This window comes from Manacus vitellinus, unplaced genomic scaffold, assembly GCF_001715985.3.
Source record: "Manacus vitellinus isolate BGI_N305 unplaced genomic scaffold, ASM171598v3 scaffold_41_pilon, whole genome shotgun sequence".
In the NCBI taxonomy this organism is placed as follows: Eukaryota; Metazoa; Chordata; class Aves; order Passeriformes; family Pipridae; genus Manacus; species Manacus vitellinus.
Genome location: NW_021940545.1, coordinates 2,042,690 through 2,060,602, shown reverse-complemented (window position 1 = coordinate 2,060,602; position 17,913 = coordinate 2,042,690). Strand labels below are relative to the sequence as shown.

General features: G+C 48.7%; 1 protein-coding gene across 3 annotated transcripts; it reads left to right on the top strand.

The window, feature by feature from the left end:
• Positions 1–6,685: 6,685 nt before the first annotated feature.
• MSANTD2 (Myb/SANT DNA binding domain containing 2) lies at positions 6,686–17,884 on the top strand. Of its 3 annotated transcripts, XM_029962135.1 has the most exons (7): positions 6,686–7,059; positions 7,135–7,181; positions 8,539–8,621; positions 9,214–9,259; positions 9,872–10,130; positions 11,827–11,887; positions 16,940–17,884. In XM_029962135.1, the coding sequence occupies exons 4-7, from the start codon at positions 9,248–9,250 to the stop codon at positions 17,790–17,792; spliced, it is 1,185 nt and encodes a 394-aa protein (XP_029817995.1). In that variant the 5' UTR covers positions 6,686–7,059; positions 7,135–7,181; positions 8,539–8,621; positions 9,214–9,247; the 3' UTR covers positions 17,793–17,884. The 3 variants fall into 3 exon arrangements, with proteins under 3 accessions (XP_029817995.1, XP_017934233.1, XP_008927651.2); XM_018078744.2 differs by having other exon boundaries at positions 6,686–7,181; XM_008929403.2 differs by lacking the exons at positions 6,686–7,059; positions 7,135–7,181 and having other exon boundaries at positions 7,788–8,621; positions 9,217–9,259.
• The last annotated feature ends 29 nt before the right edge of the window (positions 17,885–17,913 follow it).

Genomic DNA, 17,913 nt, shown 5'->3' with positions numbered 1-17,913 from the left:
GGGTGTCCCTAGGGCTCAGCCCAGCCCAGTCATTGCCCTGGGTGCAGGGCACAGCCCAGCCCAGTCTTTGCCCTGGGTGCAGGGCACCACTATCCCTGCCTCAGCTGCCTGGCTTCCTGCAGTTCCTGGCTGGCATCTCCTGGGTGCCACATCCCATCTCCTGGGTGCCACTTCCCATCTGCTGGGTGTCACATCCCCTGGGTTCACCCCTTGCACCCGCAGCCTCCAGCAGCACCCTTGGGACCTGGGCACTGGGTTCAGCCCCTCAGTTCCTCTGGCATGGGTGGGCTGTGGCAGAATTCCCCTCTCATGAGTGGATACAGTGTCCCAGTCATTCGTGTCCCTGCTCATGGGGACAGCCCCAATAGGACCCTTCCCCTGTTTTTTGGGGGCAGCCCTGGGTCGCCTCCTTTGGCCCTGATCATGGTGGGCACCGTGGTTGACTCTGTCCCCTCACGTATCCCCCAGCATCTTCTGTCCACTGGCTGCTCCCTGAGGCCCCCTGGAGAAAAAGGAGCTCCCAGTTCCCCCAGTCAGGAGGAGTGGCTCGGGCTCTGGTCCCTCCTTTGCTTTGGAGTTGCTTTGCAGGGACCAAAGGCTTCCCCAGCTCTCCTGGAGCATGCTGAGTCTTCACAGACCCCTTGAGTAATTGATGAACAGCCCCCTGGGCTGCGTTTCACAGAGGGATCTTTCCAGTTCCATCATTCCCTGGGGAAGGAGGGGCTGGGTTTGGTGCCTGGTTTGGGAGCAGCCACATCCTGCTTTTACAGAGAGAGGGATCATGGGTGGGGTGGGAATCACTGTGGGGAGGGTTTGAGTTTGTAAACATGGATGATGTTTAGGAGGGTGAATTAAACTCTCCAAGCTCCCTCTGGCTTTTATTTCCCCTTTCCTGACCCGAGATCCCCCTGCAGCCACCTAAAAATGCCAGTGGATTGAAAAAGTAACGTGTTGCTATTGCTGGGGCTCAGCGGAGCCCATTGTTTCTTCCTTCCTTTTCCCATCCCTTAAATACACCTGTGCCAGCCCAGCTGGGCTGGGCCTCTCCAGATGTGTACACCCAGGCTGCTTTTGGTTTCCAAAATACATGGAATAAGGGGTGCTACAGCATCAGGAATGCCTGGGAATAAGTGAGAGATTCCCCCTGTTGATTAGAACAGCCTGTCCCTGGAAGCAGGTGCTCAAACCAAACCCCCTTCCTACAGAAGCTTTGATTTCTCAGTGTGTTTCCTCATGTCCATGAATTTGCTGCTCAGGGATCTATTTCCCTCCAACACAACCAAATATTTTTGGAGAGGAATGTTGCTGCACCGCAGACTGTCTCGGAGTGCCTCGTTTTCCTGGCGGTTTTCAAGGTGCTTGTTTGTGATGGAAGAGTTCCCTGGGGTGCTTTGGCTTTGCCTGATGGTTTTGGGCTGTGGTGGGAGTCGATGCAGCATCTGTCAGGGACAGCCCCCTGCCCCAGTTTTGGTCACAGCATTAATGCTCGGGGGGATGCTGAGCAGGCTGTGAGGACAGCCTGTTGTTAGGACAGCCCAGAACCAGCTGTTTGGGTTGGGAGGACGCTGTTGGATGGAGCTGGTTGTGGGTGCCTTGTGGCCGGAGCAAGTGTTTGGGTGACTCCCAGCAGTTGGAGCTCCTTGCAGCTGAGGATTCTCCCCCCTTCCCTTCAAAAGTGAGGCTTGAACAGGTCCTTACTCCTGAAATGTTCCAGCTTGAAAGAAACCACCAGTCAAACAGCAGTGAAAGGGCACAGGGTGATGTTTATCACCAGGAGCAGCTCTTGGCAGACCTGTTGGATGTTTGTAGACCACAGTACGTCAGGGTGGGCTCTCCTTCAACCCCGTGATGCCTGGCTGGGAGTTATCCATGTTCCATCCCTTCCTTATCCATAATGTTCTGTATTTCCATGATTTTATGGCATACTTAATGCCTGTCAGGGAAGGGCAGTGTGAGGCTTTGCTGCTGGATTATAAATGTAAATGGTGCTTCAGACATACCCTGTTCAGCTGATATCATAAATGCATTTTAGATAAGGGCTTGACACTGGGTTCCTTTGGGATACCTGCCTTCCCTGGCCACAGCCAAGTCTTGAGGAGCAAGTTTAGCTGGAAAGGAACAAGTCAGCTTAGAAGCAGAGAGTTTTCCAGTTGTATGGCGTGGATGTGTTCCCTCCTAATTCAAACAGGGTGAGCAGGAAGGTCCCACTGCAGATTTTCACCCATCCCTCACCATCTGCATGTGTTTTTCTGCACATCAGCCACTGGAACGAGGCTGCTGTTGGGTTGGAGCTGCTCTGGAAGGGTCTGTTTCAAATTTAGGGATTCACATGTAACCATTCCAGCAGCTTTTCCTTCGGAAAGAGACCTTGAGTGTGACTTGGTGGCTCTGAGGTCGGTGGTTTGGTGAGCTCAGCAATCAGGAGCCGCAGGAGAAGTGAAACATCTTGATTTCTGCCTGTTGCATTCCCAGAAAAGCTGTCCTGTGCACCACAGTTCTGTGTCACAACGTATCCTTAATCCTTGCTTGTTCAGTAGCACGCTCTGACTGTCCCTATGACATGGAGCTCATGTTGAGGAGCCATTCACACATGCTTTTCAGCCAGCCCTCCTCCTGTTCCCTGTGTTCTTGAGCAAGGATTTACCCTGGTTTGTCTATCCTGAAACTCATCACCTCCCCACAGCAGCTCATGGACAGCCCTGTAGTTTTCAGGTTTGACCTTTGGGCCGGGGTTTTCAGGCAGGTGATGGAGTATTTGGCCAAACCCTTGCCAGGATCCTGTGCCCTGCACCTGGTGGTGCTGTTTCAGCCGGGCACAGGCAGCAGGAGGTTTGCTGGGAGCTTAGCTATGAGAAAATGAGCTCAGGTGAGCTCGGGTGGTGCAGTTGGAGCTGCACAAGGGGTGTTTTCAGGCAATAAAGACTTGTTTTGTTTTAAAGGAGTGTTCTTGAAATAATGGGCTCCGGATGTGTTTTCAGAACTGAATTTCAGGCATTTTTTTAAACCCATGGAAGGATTTCTGCTTCTGTTGCTCCCATCTTCACGGAATCAAAGACTCACCCTCCTGATGGCACTTTGCTTAGCTGAGATGGGAAAGTGTTTCAGGGCTGGAAGTCCTCTGGCTGTGGGTGCAGCTGGAGAGCCTTTCCTGAGCAAAGACAAATCCCTCCTTAAAAGTTGCCATTAAAACTAATTCGGGGGCATTTTCGACACGTCGTTTTTCTTCAGCTCCCGCGGAAATGCGAGTTCTGCTTTCATTTTGCCTTTCCCAGAGTCGATGCCAAGCCATTGATTCAAAGAGAAGCAGCTCCAACATCTTAACTGCCAGCTGCAGGAATTCCCAAGTCTTGCTGCTGGTCCCACTTGCCCTGTTGTTGGATTTTTCTGTACCTTGAAGAGGCTGGTGCAGAGCTCGGGAAGAACGTAGGAACAAAGAGGAGCTGGGACTGCTACAAACCCACATGGAACAGGAAGGGATGGAAAATTACACGTGAACGCTGGGGAAGGAATGAAAAATTACACCTGGCTATCAGCTGTTGGTGTTTCTTGCTTTAAGCAGCGTGTGGAGGGGTGATGGCAGGGCTCATTTGTAGCAGGGCTGTGGTTTTAGCTGCTTTACAATGTAAACTGTCTGTTTGTAAATCTTGCATGAAGTCGTTTTTAAGGCAGGAAAAGCTGCTTTAATGAGGCTGTCTTGGAAGCAACACCTGCTGTGATCTAGTATGACCTGCTGCACGTTACAGGAGGTTGGATTTCACCCAGAATCCCATCCTTGGGTCCAATAGGGTTGAGTGGAGCTGCTGTCTTTTCATTTAAAGATCTCAACTGGTGGAGCATTGGTGCGTTTTGTAGCAACCAGCCAACCACTCACCTTCAAAGCAGCTTTGCCTTTGATTTGAGCCTACAAGAAAGATGGAAAGGGACTTTTTACAAGGGCATATAGTGGCAGGACAAGGGGGGATGGCTCCACAGTGTCAGCAGTAGGGTTAGATTGTATATTAAGACAAAACTCTCCCTGGTGAGGCCCTGGCACAGGTTGCCCAGAGAAGCTGTGGCTGCCCCATCCCTGGAAGTGTCCAAGGCCAGGTTGGATGGGGCTTGGAGCAACCTGGGCTAGTGGATCCCATGGCAGGGATTTGGAATGAGATGAGCTTTAAGGTCCCTTCCAACCCAGCTCATTCTATGATTCTATTTCTTGTGAATGTGGTGTGTCTTCATCTTGAGTTTGTCTCAGTCCCTGTCCCAGTAGCTCCCTGGGCTACAGCACGTGCAGATGTTTAAGTTACCTTTGGTTCTTTCCTGTGTTTTCCAGGCTGGGTTGTTTCTTATGATCCCTTGAATCCTTTCCCACAGCCCAGCTTCTCGCTGGAGGATCTCACGGGCCCCCGTAGGTGGGAGCAACTTTTTGTTGACATTTATAGCCAGGAAAAATAAACTCTCCAGTGACAAAGAGCAGATTTAGTTGTTTTACTCCTCTGTGGGGCTGTGGCAGAGGAGGATCTCAGGGAGATGAGCATCATCTGGAGCAAACCCCCTTGGACCCGCTCTCCTCAATCAGGGTATTTGCAGAGCACTGTCGTGCCCGTAAGAATCTGGCTGGAATTGCACGGGCAGGATGAGTGTCTTTACAATCCAGTGGCTTGTGTAGCCATGTTGTGTGTCTGTAATAGTCTGGTCTGGTCATTCTGGTACACCTGGGTCATCCACTGCTCGTTCCATGGGTGCAGAATGATTCCCTGAGGAAGCTGGGAGCGAGTTGGTGGATTTATCTTGTTGAGACAGAAACAGTTGATGGTCAGGAAATTGTTGCAGAAGGACAAATTTGCTAAGCTTGAGCATTAAGTCTCAATTTTGAGATTCTTGAACATTAAATCCTAGATTGGGCACACACAGTTTTTTCCTGTCATGCTCTTTGACTATGGAGGACTTGGGAAGGTGTTAAAAATCCTCCTGATTTTTGCACACAGCTTCCAGCACTGGCATAGCAGCAGAACCTCCCTCCTGCTGAGTGTATAATTTGGGGCCAAGCAGATGATGCTTTCTGGACTGCTGTGGTCTCACCTGTTACCAACCCTTGACCACTGGTCCTGGTGAACACTGGGGTTCAAGCCCTCTTTGGTATTTCACTTCCAGCTCTTCCTGTGGATTTAGGGATTGCTCTCCCCTGGTAACAGCACAGCTGGAGTGGCATGGACCTTCCTCTAGAGACCCTGAGCCCCAGGATGGGCACAACACACTGCTAGGACCGTGTGGGATGGCAAAGGTTTTAGCCTTCTGAACTACACAAGGTGTCTCCCCCATGGTGCTGCCCATGTTGATGCTTTCAGCCACTTGACTGAAGCTTGTTTTGGAGAGGAGCATTTTCCCTCTCACCTGTGGAATGGTTTGTGCTGCTCTTCCTCTTCTGGACAGGCTTGTGGCCTCGCTCCATTCATTTGAGAGCAAGGACCAGCAAGGATTTGAGTCTGTGGTCTCTCGTGACTTGCACAAATGTGACCTCTTAAGTACATCTCAGACCTCTTTTGATCCAGGCTGCTGCAGTTTTGGGTTTTCCATAAAAGTCTGGTTTTGTGGGTGGTGTGAAGATGCTTGTCCTGATCACAGTGGATGCACGAAACTTCAGGTTTGATTTTAGGAATGAGCTTGTTTCCAAAGGCAAGATAACTTACTCAGATGTGGCCTTCATCACTCCAAAGTAAGTGTTTGAACAGGTTCTGCCAGGAGCAGGCTGAACCTTACCCCAGGCATCTCATCCATTTAGGCTGGATGTCAGGAAAAGGTTCTTTCCCATCACTTTTCTTTTTCTGTCCGAGAGCCAAATCCTTCAGGAAGTCCCTGTGTGTTCAGGTATGTGGGGATACAGCTGAGGCCTCGCTCTGTGGTGCAGAGCATGGTCCACTGTGACAGCTGGTGTGACCCCAGTGCTGTGCTGGGGCAGATGTGCAGCCAGCTGTGGGGCTGGAGCCTTTGCAGACAAGGCTGCAGCAGCTCCTGTGGCCCACGCTGAGCTCTCAGGGGGCTGTGTGTGTGTGCAGGGCTCTTGTGTTCTGCAGAGGAGCATTCCAGCTTGGTTCCTCGTGCTGGAGACGTGTCGAGGCTGTCCAGCTGCATTTTGCAGTGCTGTGTGATTTCAGAGTTTGGGGTGCTGCTGTTCTGTTTGTATTTTGGATAAACCACACAAACAGGGCTTCTTGTGGTGATACCCAGTGTGTGCCTTGTGTTCTCCTGCCTTGCACACAGCTTTTAATCTAAAAGCTCTTGAGCTGGAGCTATCAAACTGCTGTCACCAGTTCTGTTTCCCTCTGCTCCTGGGAACTCAGGAATGGAGACTTCAAGACCTTTCACTGTCCCCTACAACCACTCCAGGCTTCAAAAGCCATTTCTTTTGTCCCAGCATAGTTTCATCTCATGTTGACTGTGAGTATCCTGGCACGATGAGGGAGGGAGCTGTTTGATACTGCTGTTCTTATTTTGGGATATAGAGCTGAGAGCTCCTCTCTCCCATTAAGTAAAAGAGCATCTTTGGAGCTGAGTGTTTTGCTGAGCAGTGCTCAGGGCCATAGGGACCCCTTTAGGCTGCTGTAATTCAACTTAAAGAGATGATTGTGGACACAGCCACAGGCCACCAAAATGCTCTGCAGAGCCTGTGGTGTCTCCCTGAGTAATAACATAAGCTCAGGGATCTGGAGTTCCTTGTGTTAGACCACCTCAGGTTATGTATAAAAAGCTCGCTGTGGTGTGGTTCTCCCTCATTTTTTGCTGGAGGGAGGACTGTGATATCAGCCTTCCTAAAGTCACTCCCTAAGGCTTCTCTGATCCTCATCCTGCAGTTCCTGCAGAGGTCCAGGTTCTCCGGTGGCTTCACTCGTAGAGATGAGGACTCATGAGTTAGAAATGGTGAGAAAATCCACGTTGAGCTTTGTGACTGTCTCCTCCTTTGGTTTTCCTAATTATAAATTAAGTGGGGATAATCTGTCTTCGTGTTGCAGGCAGTGTTGCAGAACAATAAGCAAAAGCCTCGATCTCTTCCAGTCTGGGCAGTCACTGGGCAGTGATCAGGTCTGTTTTCAGTTACTTGTCCTACATTTCCTGGTTTCTTGTGTTTCTGTATCAATATGTGTATGTGCACTTTAGGAACCACGGAGCAGGAGTTGAGCTGGACACCGGGAGGAGTAGAGGAGGTGCGTAAGAAAAACCAGATCCTAGATCTTGGAGATCAGAATAACCCGGTGGGAGAAAGGTTAAGGGCTAAAAACTCTCCAGGTTTCCTGAAATCTGAGCAATTATTTAGGTCTTACCAGAGTCTCTGAAGAAGAGAAGGCTGTGGGGCTTATGTGAAACGAGGCTGACCTGTGGCACTGGGAGGGAACATCATAAAAACTAGTATGGACTGCCCTTTGGAGACACTGGGAAGAATCTCCAAGAAGAAAGAGTTAGCAGGAATCTCGATTCTCCAGCAGACAAGACCAAGGAGCCACCAGCTGCTTGGCCACAGGCCCTTTGGTGCTTTGGAAAGCCCCAAATTTGAGATTATCTCCCTCAAATTTTTGGTTATCTCCTGGCAGAAGCAGAGGTAACACACCCAGGTGAGCATCTGGGCAGTATCCCCAAAAGTACTCTTGACCTGCAGGAGTAATGAGCAGTGACACTACTGCTCACTTAATTTTGTCCCCCTTTCTGCTTTGCTCCCTTTAGTTATTCCACTAACCTTCATTGACTTGCTGCTAAATTATTTTCATAGTAAAATAAGCCAGTTTGCAGCCTGACTGAAATAATTAATTACTACTGGGCTACAACCCAGTGTGAGATCCTCCATAGCCCCATCAGTGTTGGAAGCAGAGGCTGAAAATAGAGTGTGAAAATAGAGTGGCTGTGGGTGTTGAGCGATCCCAGAGGGCTTGGCCAGGAGTAGGGGTGTTTAGGAGACAGTTTGTGTCGCTTAAAGGCTGCTAATAAATTCAGCTAGAGGCTCTAAATCTGTGTTTAACTCTGGTGGATAAGCCAGGGCAGACGTAAGAACTGGGATTTGGGAAATATATTTTTAAGAAGATCTGATTTGGGGTGGATTTTAGAAAGAGTCTGTGAGTGAAACAAGAGTTTGCTCTTATCACTTGGGCACTTTGAGATATCACTTGGTGAGATTTGAGCTGAAAGGAGAGAAATTGGAGTGAGGAAACTGAATTTTAGCAAGCAAATGTACAGCCTGAGGGAACCACTTTACACCTAGTGGGTGCTGAGAGGTTTCAAGGCCAGGTTTTGGTTCCAGGTTGCTGTAGCCAGTTGTTTTCCCCCCAGCTCACAGACAGAAGCTTAAAATGTGCTGGTGTCCATCCAAAGAGGATCTGTCTGTTTATCCTGAGGTAGCAAAGGCAAAAGTGGGAAGGGTTCCACCTCAAACCGCTGTAAACCACTGGTGCCTGTTGCTGCCTGTGTGTTTATATGGGTTGTTTTTTTATTTTGTGTTAATTTTGTGTGTTTTTGTTTAAAACAGCAGGGTAATTCTGACTTGCTGCTTAGCAGTTTTGCTTCTGCTCCCAGGGCTCTGAATCTCAGGAGGAAACTGGTTAGAAATGTATCCCTTTCCTGCTGATGCTGTTAAACCAGCATATGAGGAGCATTAGGTAGGTTCCAGCTTTCTGGAGTCATAAAAGTTCCTTTTTGGGGAATAAAACTAGTGTTTTTTGTAATGATGTGTCTGTTACAGTCCTTCTCCAGAAAGCAACAGTACTAGCTCTTCCCAAATTGTTGCCTCTCTTGAATTCCAGAGGCAACTTTGCCATTCAGGTTAGAACCCCAACAATCTAATACATTTAATTTTAAAAAAATTAATGTTTTCTAGCACTTTACCGATCCAAAAGCCATCAAGTTCCAGCAAACCTGGGGCCTTTCAAAAGTAGAGCAGTATTAGGATTAAAACCACATCGAGACCTGCGTATTAAACTTTAGTTTTTTTACCCCCAAATAGTTGTATGTTGCTCTGGATTAGGGGGAAAAGGTGGATGGAACTTGTGGAGCAGCTCAGCCGTTGGTGTGGGATGTCAAAGGGATCACCAAAGGCAGATGAGCCCTTTGCATCTGTGTGGGAGGTTTGGCCCCAGCACTGTTTGAGAGGCTGCTCAGACCAAGCCACCTCAGTGCTGTTTCTTACTTAATGCTTGATATGGAAGTCTGGGAATTGGGAGCATTATTGATTTGACCTCTTTTAAATTTCAGCAGCTTCACAAGAGACAGAGTGAGTTAGTAAGGAATGCAAAAATGTGTAAGTAATATATATTTTTCTAGCTGAAAAGCTTAGGCATATCCATTTTGTACCTTGTGTCTTCTTACAAGAGTAAGGAAGGTTGGACTGTCTTTGCTTTGGGGGAAATCTTTCTCTTTCCTTTCTCTCTCCTCCCTGCTTCCCCCTCTCCAAGCTGTGGGCACAACACCAGCTCTGCTTTCTCCTCCTTGTAGTAGGTGTGCATTTTCCTGGCTGGTTGGTGTCTCTGACTGGGGGGCTCTTGGTATTTTGATTTATTTTATTTTTTTCCCTGCGCCCATAGCACATCTGGGGATTTTATTTTTTTTTTTTAATAAGTGGGAAGGAGAATAAATCAGCCAAGTTAAACCCAAGGAACCTGTAGCTGCCACACAACTTGTCCTCTGTTGTAGTAACGTTAATGCCAAGTGGGAACGTCGGGTACATAACGATGCTTCCTGGTGGGTGTAGATTAATTTGGGAGCGTTGCTCGTGAGCGTGGGGCAAATATGACCAGTAGAAATAACCCCCAAGCCCCTAAACTCTGCCTGGCAGCCCTGTGACTGTCTGCAGGTGCCTGTGTGGTCGTCCAGCCCAGCACCCCGTGGCTCAACCTGCTTTTCTCTGTCTCAGACCCTCCGCAGGTGCTACAGCCGCGTGAAGGAGCACGGCGTGGGGAAGAGGAAAAGCAGCTACACGTTCGAGCAGCTGGAGCAGGTGTTTGGGCAGGGAGGATGGGACTCCCAGCCCTGCCAGCCCGTCCTCATCAACAGCAGCGGCTTGTACCAGGAGCTGGAGTCGGATGGCAGCACGATGGAGGAGTATTCCCAGGAGGACTGGGGAAACCACAGTCAGGACCTTCACTGCTACCAGACCGGCGAGCAGGAATTGGGTAAGAAACCCCAGCCTGGCACATCTCCAGCCTTGGATTTTACCTGTGCTCGTGCCTGTCTCACACAAACGTGTCTCAGTACCAGCTTTCATCTCTTGGGTGTGATGTCCTCAGGGTGCCAAACACATCCCTGGGGAGAAAAGGGGCAGAAATCCCCCGGTCAGTCAAAAGCAACACGTGGTTCTTGAAGCATTTTAGGGTCAGGACTGGAGTTCAAAGAGCCTGGCAGGAGGAAAGAAGGGCTGTGTGACCAGAAATGATGGAGGAGGTGACACCTTCCCTGTCTCTCCTTCTGCTCTCAGTTTTACTTCCCTTCAAGGGAAGTAAAATTCCCTTTCAGTGGTACCTGAGTGTTATCACTCAAACACCATCTGCTTAAATTGTGAATAGGGCTTCAACCTGCTGCTGGTGACACCAACAACTATAAAAAAGTGTTGTTCCTTCCTCTATACCCTGATATATTGAAATTAAACATGTTTATATCCAGGCATGTGGCCTTTCTTAAATACAAAAATAGCAAGCAAGCTCACACTTGAGGATTGAGACCTAAACCAAACTCTTCCACATGCTTTTCTTGCCTGAATTATTGCTGTCTCTGCATAAGAATCAGTCTATTACTTAATTTGGAGGTTTAGTTTTTGCTTGTGGGTTACTGAACTTTGTTAAACAGAGCGAGGTACCACATTCCTGATGGAAAATGCACACCAGTCTGAGCAGTTCTGGGAAGAAGTGGCTTTCTTTAGGCTTATTTTTCCCTCTTGAGCCACTGCTCTTATGTGTGTGTGTTCCTCCCTTGCCTGAGCACAGGAAACTTTAAGTTGATCAAATTCAATGGAGTTGCAAGTGAAGAAGGTGAATTAGATAAAGGCTTTTTTCCCCCCCATTTGTAGGATGAAAGAGGGAGAGGAGATGCAGTCGGGTATGTGTTCACATCTGTGTTTAAGGGACTGGTGAGTCAGGATGCTTTGGAAGAGCCTTAAATCACAGTTTAACATTAAAATTTCCAAGTTGGCTGTCGAGTGCATTCCGGTGCCTCAGGCTTCTTCCCTGGGGGATTTAAAAATCAGAAATATGTGGGAGAGAAACGGTGGGGAGAAGAAGACGTTACAAAACGTATGCAAATGACGGCTAATCCTGCCTGGTTTGGCTTGTTTTGGTGAGTCAAAGCGGGATCTCCTGGTTCGTCACCGCTCTCGGGGCCGTGTGCGTGCGCCGGGGCTGACGATGTCCTTCGTGCTCAGAAGCTGTGAGCAAAGCACTTGGCACGCAGCATCTGAGTGCAGCACAGATGCAGTTCTGCTGCTGCCTGTCTTCAGCTGTGCCATTGGAAGCAAAATTGCCTTTTTTATTTCTTTTTCCTATTTTTTTTCCCTATTTCTTTAAACAATGCAGTTTGCGATTCAGTCCATTTGTGATTTAACAGCAGGGGTTGGAGCCTTGTCCTTGAAAGGTTTTGCACTTGCAGGGAGAGATTCAGATCTTAACTGACAGCATCCCTTCCAAGTTAAAGAAAAACCAAATCAATTACAGAGGGTTTAGGAACTGGAACTGTCTCGTGCAGAACTCCAGCAGACTGCCTGGCTTAGGAAGCAACTTTAATTTGTTTTTTATTTAATTTCAGCCTCTGGGAAAAAAAAAAAAAAGCCCTAAGTGCATTATTTAAAATATAATTATGTGTTGGAATTTTACCTTTCAGATGAAATGCCTACCACAAAAAGAACACTAAAGATAAAACAGGAGTCTTCAGAAGACGCGCAGTAAGTAGTTTATGAATGTTTTACCCTGGAATGTGTTTCCCTGGGGACGTTGTGCAGGAGGGGAGGATATTTGAAACTTCTGATTATAATTATAAATACATTGTGCAAGACTATTCATACAGTTGAATCTGCTTTATGCATTATTCCTGTTACCTCAGAACAGCTGAAGAGCTTCGCAGCTCTGTTTCTCCTTGGCTTTGCCGTTCAGCACACGAAACGAGGCTTACTACATGGATGCAAGGACTTAAACCACGGATAAAATCCACAAGAAAAGCTCCCTTCCTTGGTGGGAAGGCACGCCAAAGCTTGGGAGCCTTTTATTTTCATTTTTATAACTTTCCAGACCTTATTTGTAGCCTTTTGGCTGGGTTTACTGTAACAAACGCTGGAGCGTTCTGGGCGCTTTGAGCACGCGGATCTCCCTCGCCAACAATAACACGGAGCATTCCCAAAAATGAAAGGAATTGTGCTGGATTTTCTCCATCCAGTGCTGCTTTCTGCCAACCTTTAGGATTGTAAAACCCACGGGGAGGCTGTGGATCCATCTGTGGGGGTAGTGAGCCACAGCAGCCGGGCTCACAGAGCCTTCAGGGCGTGTTCCACACGTGAGCTCCCCCGCCAAGATGACTTGTAGTCATCTGGAGTCAGTCGGGGGTTTTCCATGGTGGAAAACGAGCTCCTGTAGCGTAGGAGGTCACCAGCACTGGGAACAGCAGCTGAGCGTCCCTGGTGAGTCACACAACACAGGCTTTGTGCTGTAACTCAACGGAAAAAAAGTCCTCCAAAACCTGCAAAAAAACCCCCAACCTTAAAATACGAATAAAAATAAAACAATTTAAAAAGAAAATAATAAAAATAATTAACGAGAAGCTTTCATTGTAGTGCTGTAGCTTCATCAAACTTCTCTCTTCAGGTGGATTTTCACGTGCCCAAAGGTGACTTTTTTCTTCACGTGGAGCAAATTCAGTTTAGCAACTCCAGGACAACCTGGAGAAGAATAACGTTTTTCAGCATAAATGTTGTTATTGAACAGTTTCTTGGTGCTGCTCTGGAGTAATTTTGCCTTTAGGAAACTGCATAGCATAGCAAAATAATCCTGAATTTTCTGAGGTGAAGGCTTGGACTACCTGAAACTTCTCTTCGAAGTTTTGTACGTGGACAGCTGGATTAGATTTTGGTAAATTAGACCTTTCAGAGTTTTATGGTCATTTTTCCCCCTTAAATTCCCCCTAAAATGCACTGGAGTCTCTGAACTCTGGGACATTTTGTGGAGTGTGACAGTCCTACGTGCTCAGTGGAAGCTCAAAGCATCTTCCAACCCACAGATTTGCTGAAAGCTGATTTTCCTCTTGTCTCTGAGGGGAAGGAACTTCTAGACTCTGACTTCGTAGGTTAAAAGCAGTCAGGAGTAGTAGGGCTGATACAAAGATAAGATGAATACTTATTTGTTATCTTCAAAAAATAGATTTGCATCTAAAAGCCACAGAAAATAAATAGTTGCCTAACTTTTTACCTCTTTGTGGTACATTTTAAAATGTAGATAACTTAATTCAAAGTCAGGGCATTTTGGTTCATCTGCAGTCTTGGTCAAGTGCAGATTTTCAGCAGAAATAACCTCCATAAAATTGTTCAAATTATCTGATGAACCTTGTGCTGTGCTTTTGGACATGGGGAATCAGAATCCCAGAATGATTTGGGTTGGAAGGGACCTTAAAGTTCATCCAGTTCCACCCCCCTGCCATGGGCAGGGACACCTTCCACTAGCCCAGATTGCTCCAAGCCCTGTCCAACGTGGCCTTGGACACTTCCAGGGATGGGGCAGCCACAGCTTCTCTGGGCAACCTGTGCCAGGGCCTCCCCACCCTCACCAGGGAGAATTTCTTCCCAATGTCGCATTTACCCCTGCCCTCTGGCAATGGGAGGCCATTCCCTGTGTCCTGTCCCTCCAGGCCCTTGTCCCAAGTCCCTCTCCAGCTCTCCCAGAGCCCCTTCAGGCACTAGAAGGGGCTCTCAGGTCTCCCAGCAACCTTCTCTGGGTGAACACTCCCAGCCTGGAGAAGAGAAGACTCTGGGGAGACCTTGGAGCCCCTTCCAGTGCCTGAAGGGGCTCCAAGAGAGCTGGAGAGGGACTTGGGACAAGGGATGGAGGGACAGGACAAGGGGGAATGGGCAGGGTTGGATGGGATATTGGGAAGGAATTGTTCTCTGGGAGGATGGGGAGGCCCTGGCACAGGTTGCCCAGAGAAACTGTGGCTGCCCCTGGATCCCTGGAAGTGTTCAAGGCCAGGTTGGATGGGGCTTGGAGCAACCTGGGATAGTGGAAGGTGTCCTTGCCCATGACAGGGATTTGGAATGAGATGATCTTTAAGGTCCTTTCCAGCCCAAATTGTTCTATGAGTCTGTGACATACGAGGACTTCCCATCTTTTCCAGTGTCACCTTATTTTGGGCGGTGTAGGAAGCCAAGGGGAATAGGTAACCCATGTCCACATCCCATGCTCCATCAAGATACTCCTTCCCTGCAGTAGCTCTGCTGTTGCCTCCCCTTGGCACGCTGCTGCCTCCAGATAAACTGTTTTGAAAAGTGAAATGCTGCTTCAAGACCGTTCCACTGTTTTGAGTTGATTTGAGGAGCAGTTTGATTCACTGCGGGCGTTGGGAGGATGAAAAGCTCGTGGAACTCCACTGAAAGCAGCTGTTCTGACCCCTTTGAAGTCTGCTTGGTTTGGGAACAGCGCCTTGGAACGAACTTGCCCCGGCTCTTGTCTCCAGTCTTTTCCTCATTTGAATTGCAGAAGCTTCCAAGGAGGAAGAAACACAGATCCCAGACTCCAGCAGGCAGGTGGTGGTTTGAGGACAGGGGAAAATCCAGCTCTAGGGCACCTTCTGCAGCTGACAAGTGAGATTGCCCTGAGATACACGACAGGGCAAACACTCTGCTCTCCTCCCGTTTTTATCATGAAAAGTGAATAATATTAGCGATACAAATAAAACAAATACATAAATGCATATTAAATAAATAATTTAAAATAGTTCAACAATTGACAATTAAAATTTAATAATAAATAAATAAATAAATAAATAAATAAATAAGTCTTACTGCTTATGATACCTCTGCTTGACGTGGAGGTCCCGGATAGAGCCTGGAATGTGAAGCTCAGCTGAGCCATCGGGTCCCAGCATAAGGGAGGAGATGTTATAACTGAAAGGCAAAACTCCTTAAGATTCCTCTTTCCCTGGTTTCCTCTATGCTGGAAGCGGTGAGTTCCCTGTGGAAAGCCTTTCTCTGCTGCCTGAGATCCCCTCTCATGGAAAGGCTCCTGTTCCCCACAGGAGCAGTCGGAGTGACTAATGCACCGGAGCTCCAGCTCCGGATTGTGCCGAGCTAAACTGAATATTTATAGTGCAATTAATAAAGGTGGGGGCTTTGCTTTCGGTTCCTCGCTCTGTTCCTCCGCTGTTGAATGAAAACCTGCCCACGCCGCGCTCTCCTGGCTCTGCCTGGGATGGGAATCCGTGTGCAGCTGGAGCTCAGCTGCCATCGGGAGTCGAGCGCGCGCGTGCCGGCGCTGAGACACCGCGCTGGGCTCCGGCACTGCCCTGTCCCCTCGTCTGTCCCCTCCCCTTGTGCCCAGAAGGTGAACCTGCACCTCCAAAAGACATTTTTCAAGGGTGGCAGAGCAGCAGGGAAGCCTCGACTCAGTGTTGCCGCAGTGCCTGTGTGTAAATGGAAGTGGATTTGGGGTGAACACGTGTTCTCCTTGCCCGGGATTTCTCTCCGTTGTTGCCAGGCAGTGGAACTGATTCCTCAGGAATAACTTGCAGTAAGAAACAGGATTTTGGTGGCAATGGAACAGGCATTTTTGAGAACCTCTGGCCCAAACACAGCTCTGCTTGCCCAGCCTGTCCCTCCTCTGTTCTCTAGAAACTCAGTTATGCGCCAGCCATGGCAGAGATGTGCTTCCCAAAATGTCTTTTAAGGTCTATCCAGGAATCTTCTGGCGTGGTTGGTGCTGCAAATTCTTGAGGAACTCCCAGGGCACAGGGAAGTTTCTGCCCCACAGAAGAAAAGCACTGTTGCTTGGTACAGTTTGTATTCCTGGTGGGGTTTGGGAGGAGCAAATTCCCTCTTGGGAATGTGGTGACCCCCCAGTTCTGGTTTCCAGACGTGGCACAATGGATAAAAGGAAGGAGACTTGCATGGACATTCTGTTTGTTGGACCAAGAGAGGCTTCTCTGATAGCAAACAAGTTGCATTATCTTCCTACACCTTTGGTCACAGGACAATAACTCCTCAGATTAGGAGTTCTCCCTGCCAGCTAATTACACCCTGATGGTCTCATTCATCCCAGAGGAAGCTGCTCCAGCTCACCACAGGTGCACGTGGATGCTCTCTGCCAATGTCAGCCACTCCATGGAACCTCACTACTGGGAGTGCAAATAGCTCTTTGGGAGCATGGGGATTTTTTAATTGCCTATCCAGAGGAATTCCCACTGTTGATCCCACAGGATCGAGAATGTGTCTGGGTGTATCTTCTACTCCAGGGTGTTGGTCACTTGAGCCATGTTTCCATCCCAGCACTGTGACCGAGCCCTTTGGAGCAGCTTGATGCTTCCATGGGGGTTTTTACAATTAATGGTCCTGTTTGCTGGCATTACTCTTGGAATAACAATGAGGTGGAAGTCTTTGGAGTGGCAGTTGTGAATTGGGGATGCAGCACATGGACCACGTGGCAATGGAAAGAATGACCCAGTAATTAGGTGTGGTTTTATTCAGCAATGCCAGACACGTGTTTCCTTGGAGCTGCCTTGATGTTGGGAGGAGTTTGGGTTGGGCTTGTTTTGATTTTGCCAAGATTAATTAAAAAAATTCCCAAAACCCATCAGGGGGTTATTTTAGTCCATAAGCTCCCCCAGCAATATTTATAGTAATCATAAAAATCAGCTGAGAAAGCCGATTGAGATTAATGTTTTCCAAAGATCGGTGTTTTTGCCGGGATGGTTTTCCAGCTCTGACGCCTTTATCCTTCTCTCCCTCTTCCTTAATCTCCAGGAAGCGTGACGTCATGCAGAACATTATGCAAATCTTGGAGTCGGTCCAGTTGAAGTGGGAGCTGTTTCAGAGCTGGACGGACTTCTCCAGGCTCCATCTTTCTAACAAACTGGCCATTTTTGGCATCGGGTACAACACCCGCTGGAAGGAGGATATCCGTTACCACTACGCAGAGATCAGCTCCCAGGTGCCCCTCGGCAAGCGGCTCCGGGAATACTTCAACTCGGAGAAACCCGAGGGTCGGGTGATCATGACCCGAGTGCAGAAAATGAACTGGAAAAACGTTTACTACAAATTCCTGGAGATCACCATCAGCGAAGCCCGATGCTTGGAGCTGCACATGGAGATCGACTGGATCCCCATCGCTCACTCCAAACCCACCGGGGGGAACGTGGTGCAGTATTTATTGCCGGGAGGGATCCCCAAAAGCCCTGGCCTGTACGCCATCGGATATGAGGAGTGCCACGAGAAGCCCCCCTCCCCTCTGGCCGAGCACCGGGCGCCTGACCCCAGCAATGAGACTCCAGGGGAGCTGGAGGTCCCCTCTCCGCAGGCCTCCCTCCGGGTGGATATGGAATCCGCCCGGATTATCTACTGTTACCTTGGCATCGCTGAGGTCCGGACTCTCCAGCAGTGCCTGTTTTTACACTTCCAGGCAAACACCAAAACCTTCAGCAAAGATTGGGTCGGGATCAACGCCTTTTTATCTCAGAACTGCGTCGTAGAGCCCGGCGTCTCGCCCAAATCCATCTACATCAAATTTGTGGAAGTGGAGAGGGATTTTCTGTCCGCCGGCTCTTTGGTAGAGTGCCTGGAAAAAGCCATCGGGTACCCCTTAAAATTTAACAACTGAGTCTCGTCCTTCATAAGGATCAGGGCTTTTCCGCCCCATTTTCCATCTCACTCGGATCCTGTCCGTTCACAGCCGGGCGCCTCGGACTTCCCCGCGCGTTGGGGTGCGCGGAGGCTCGCGC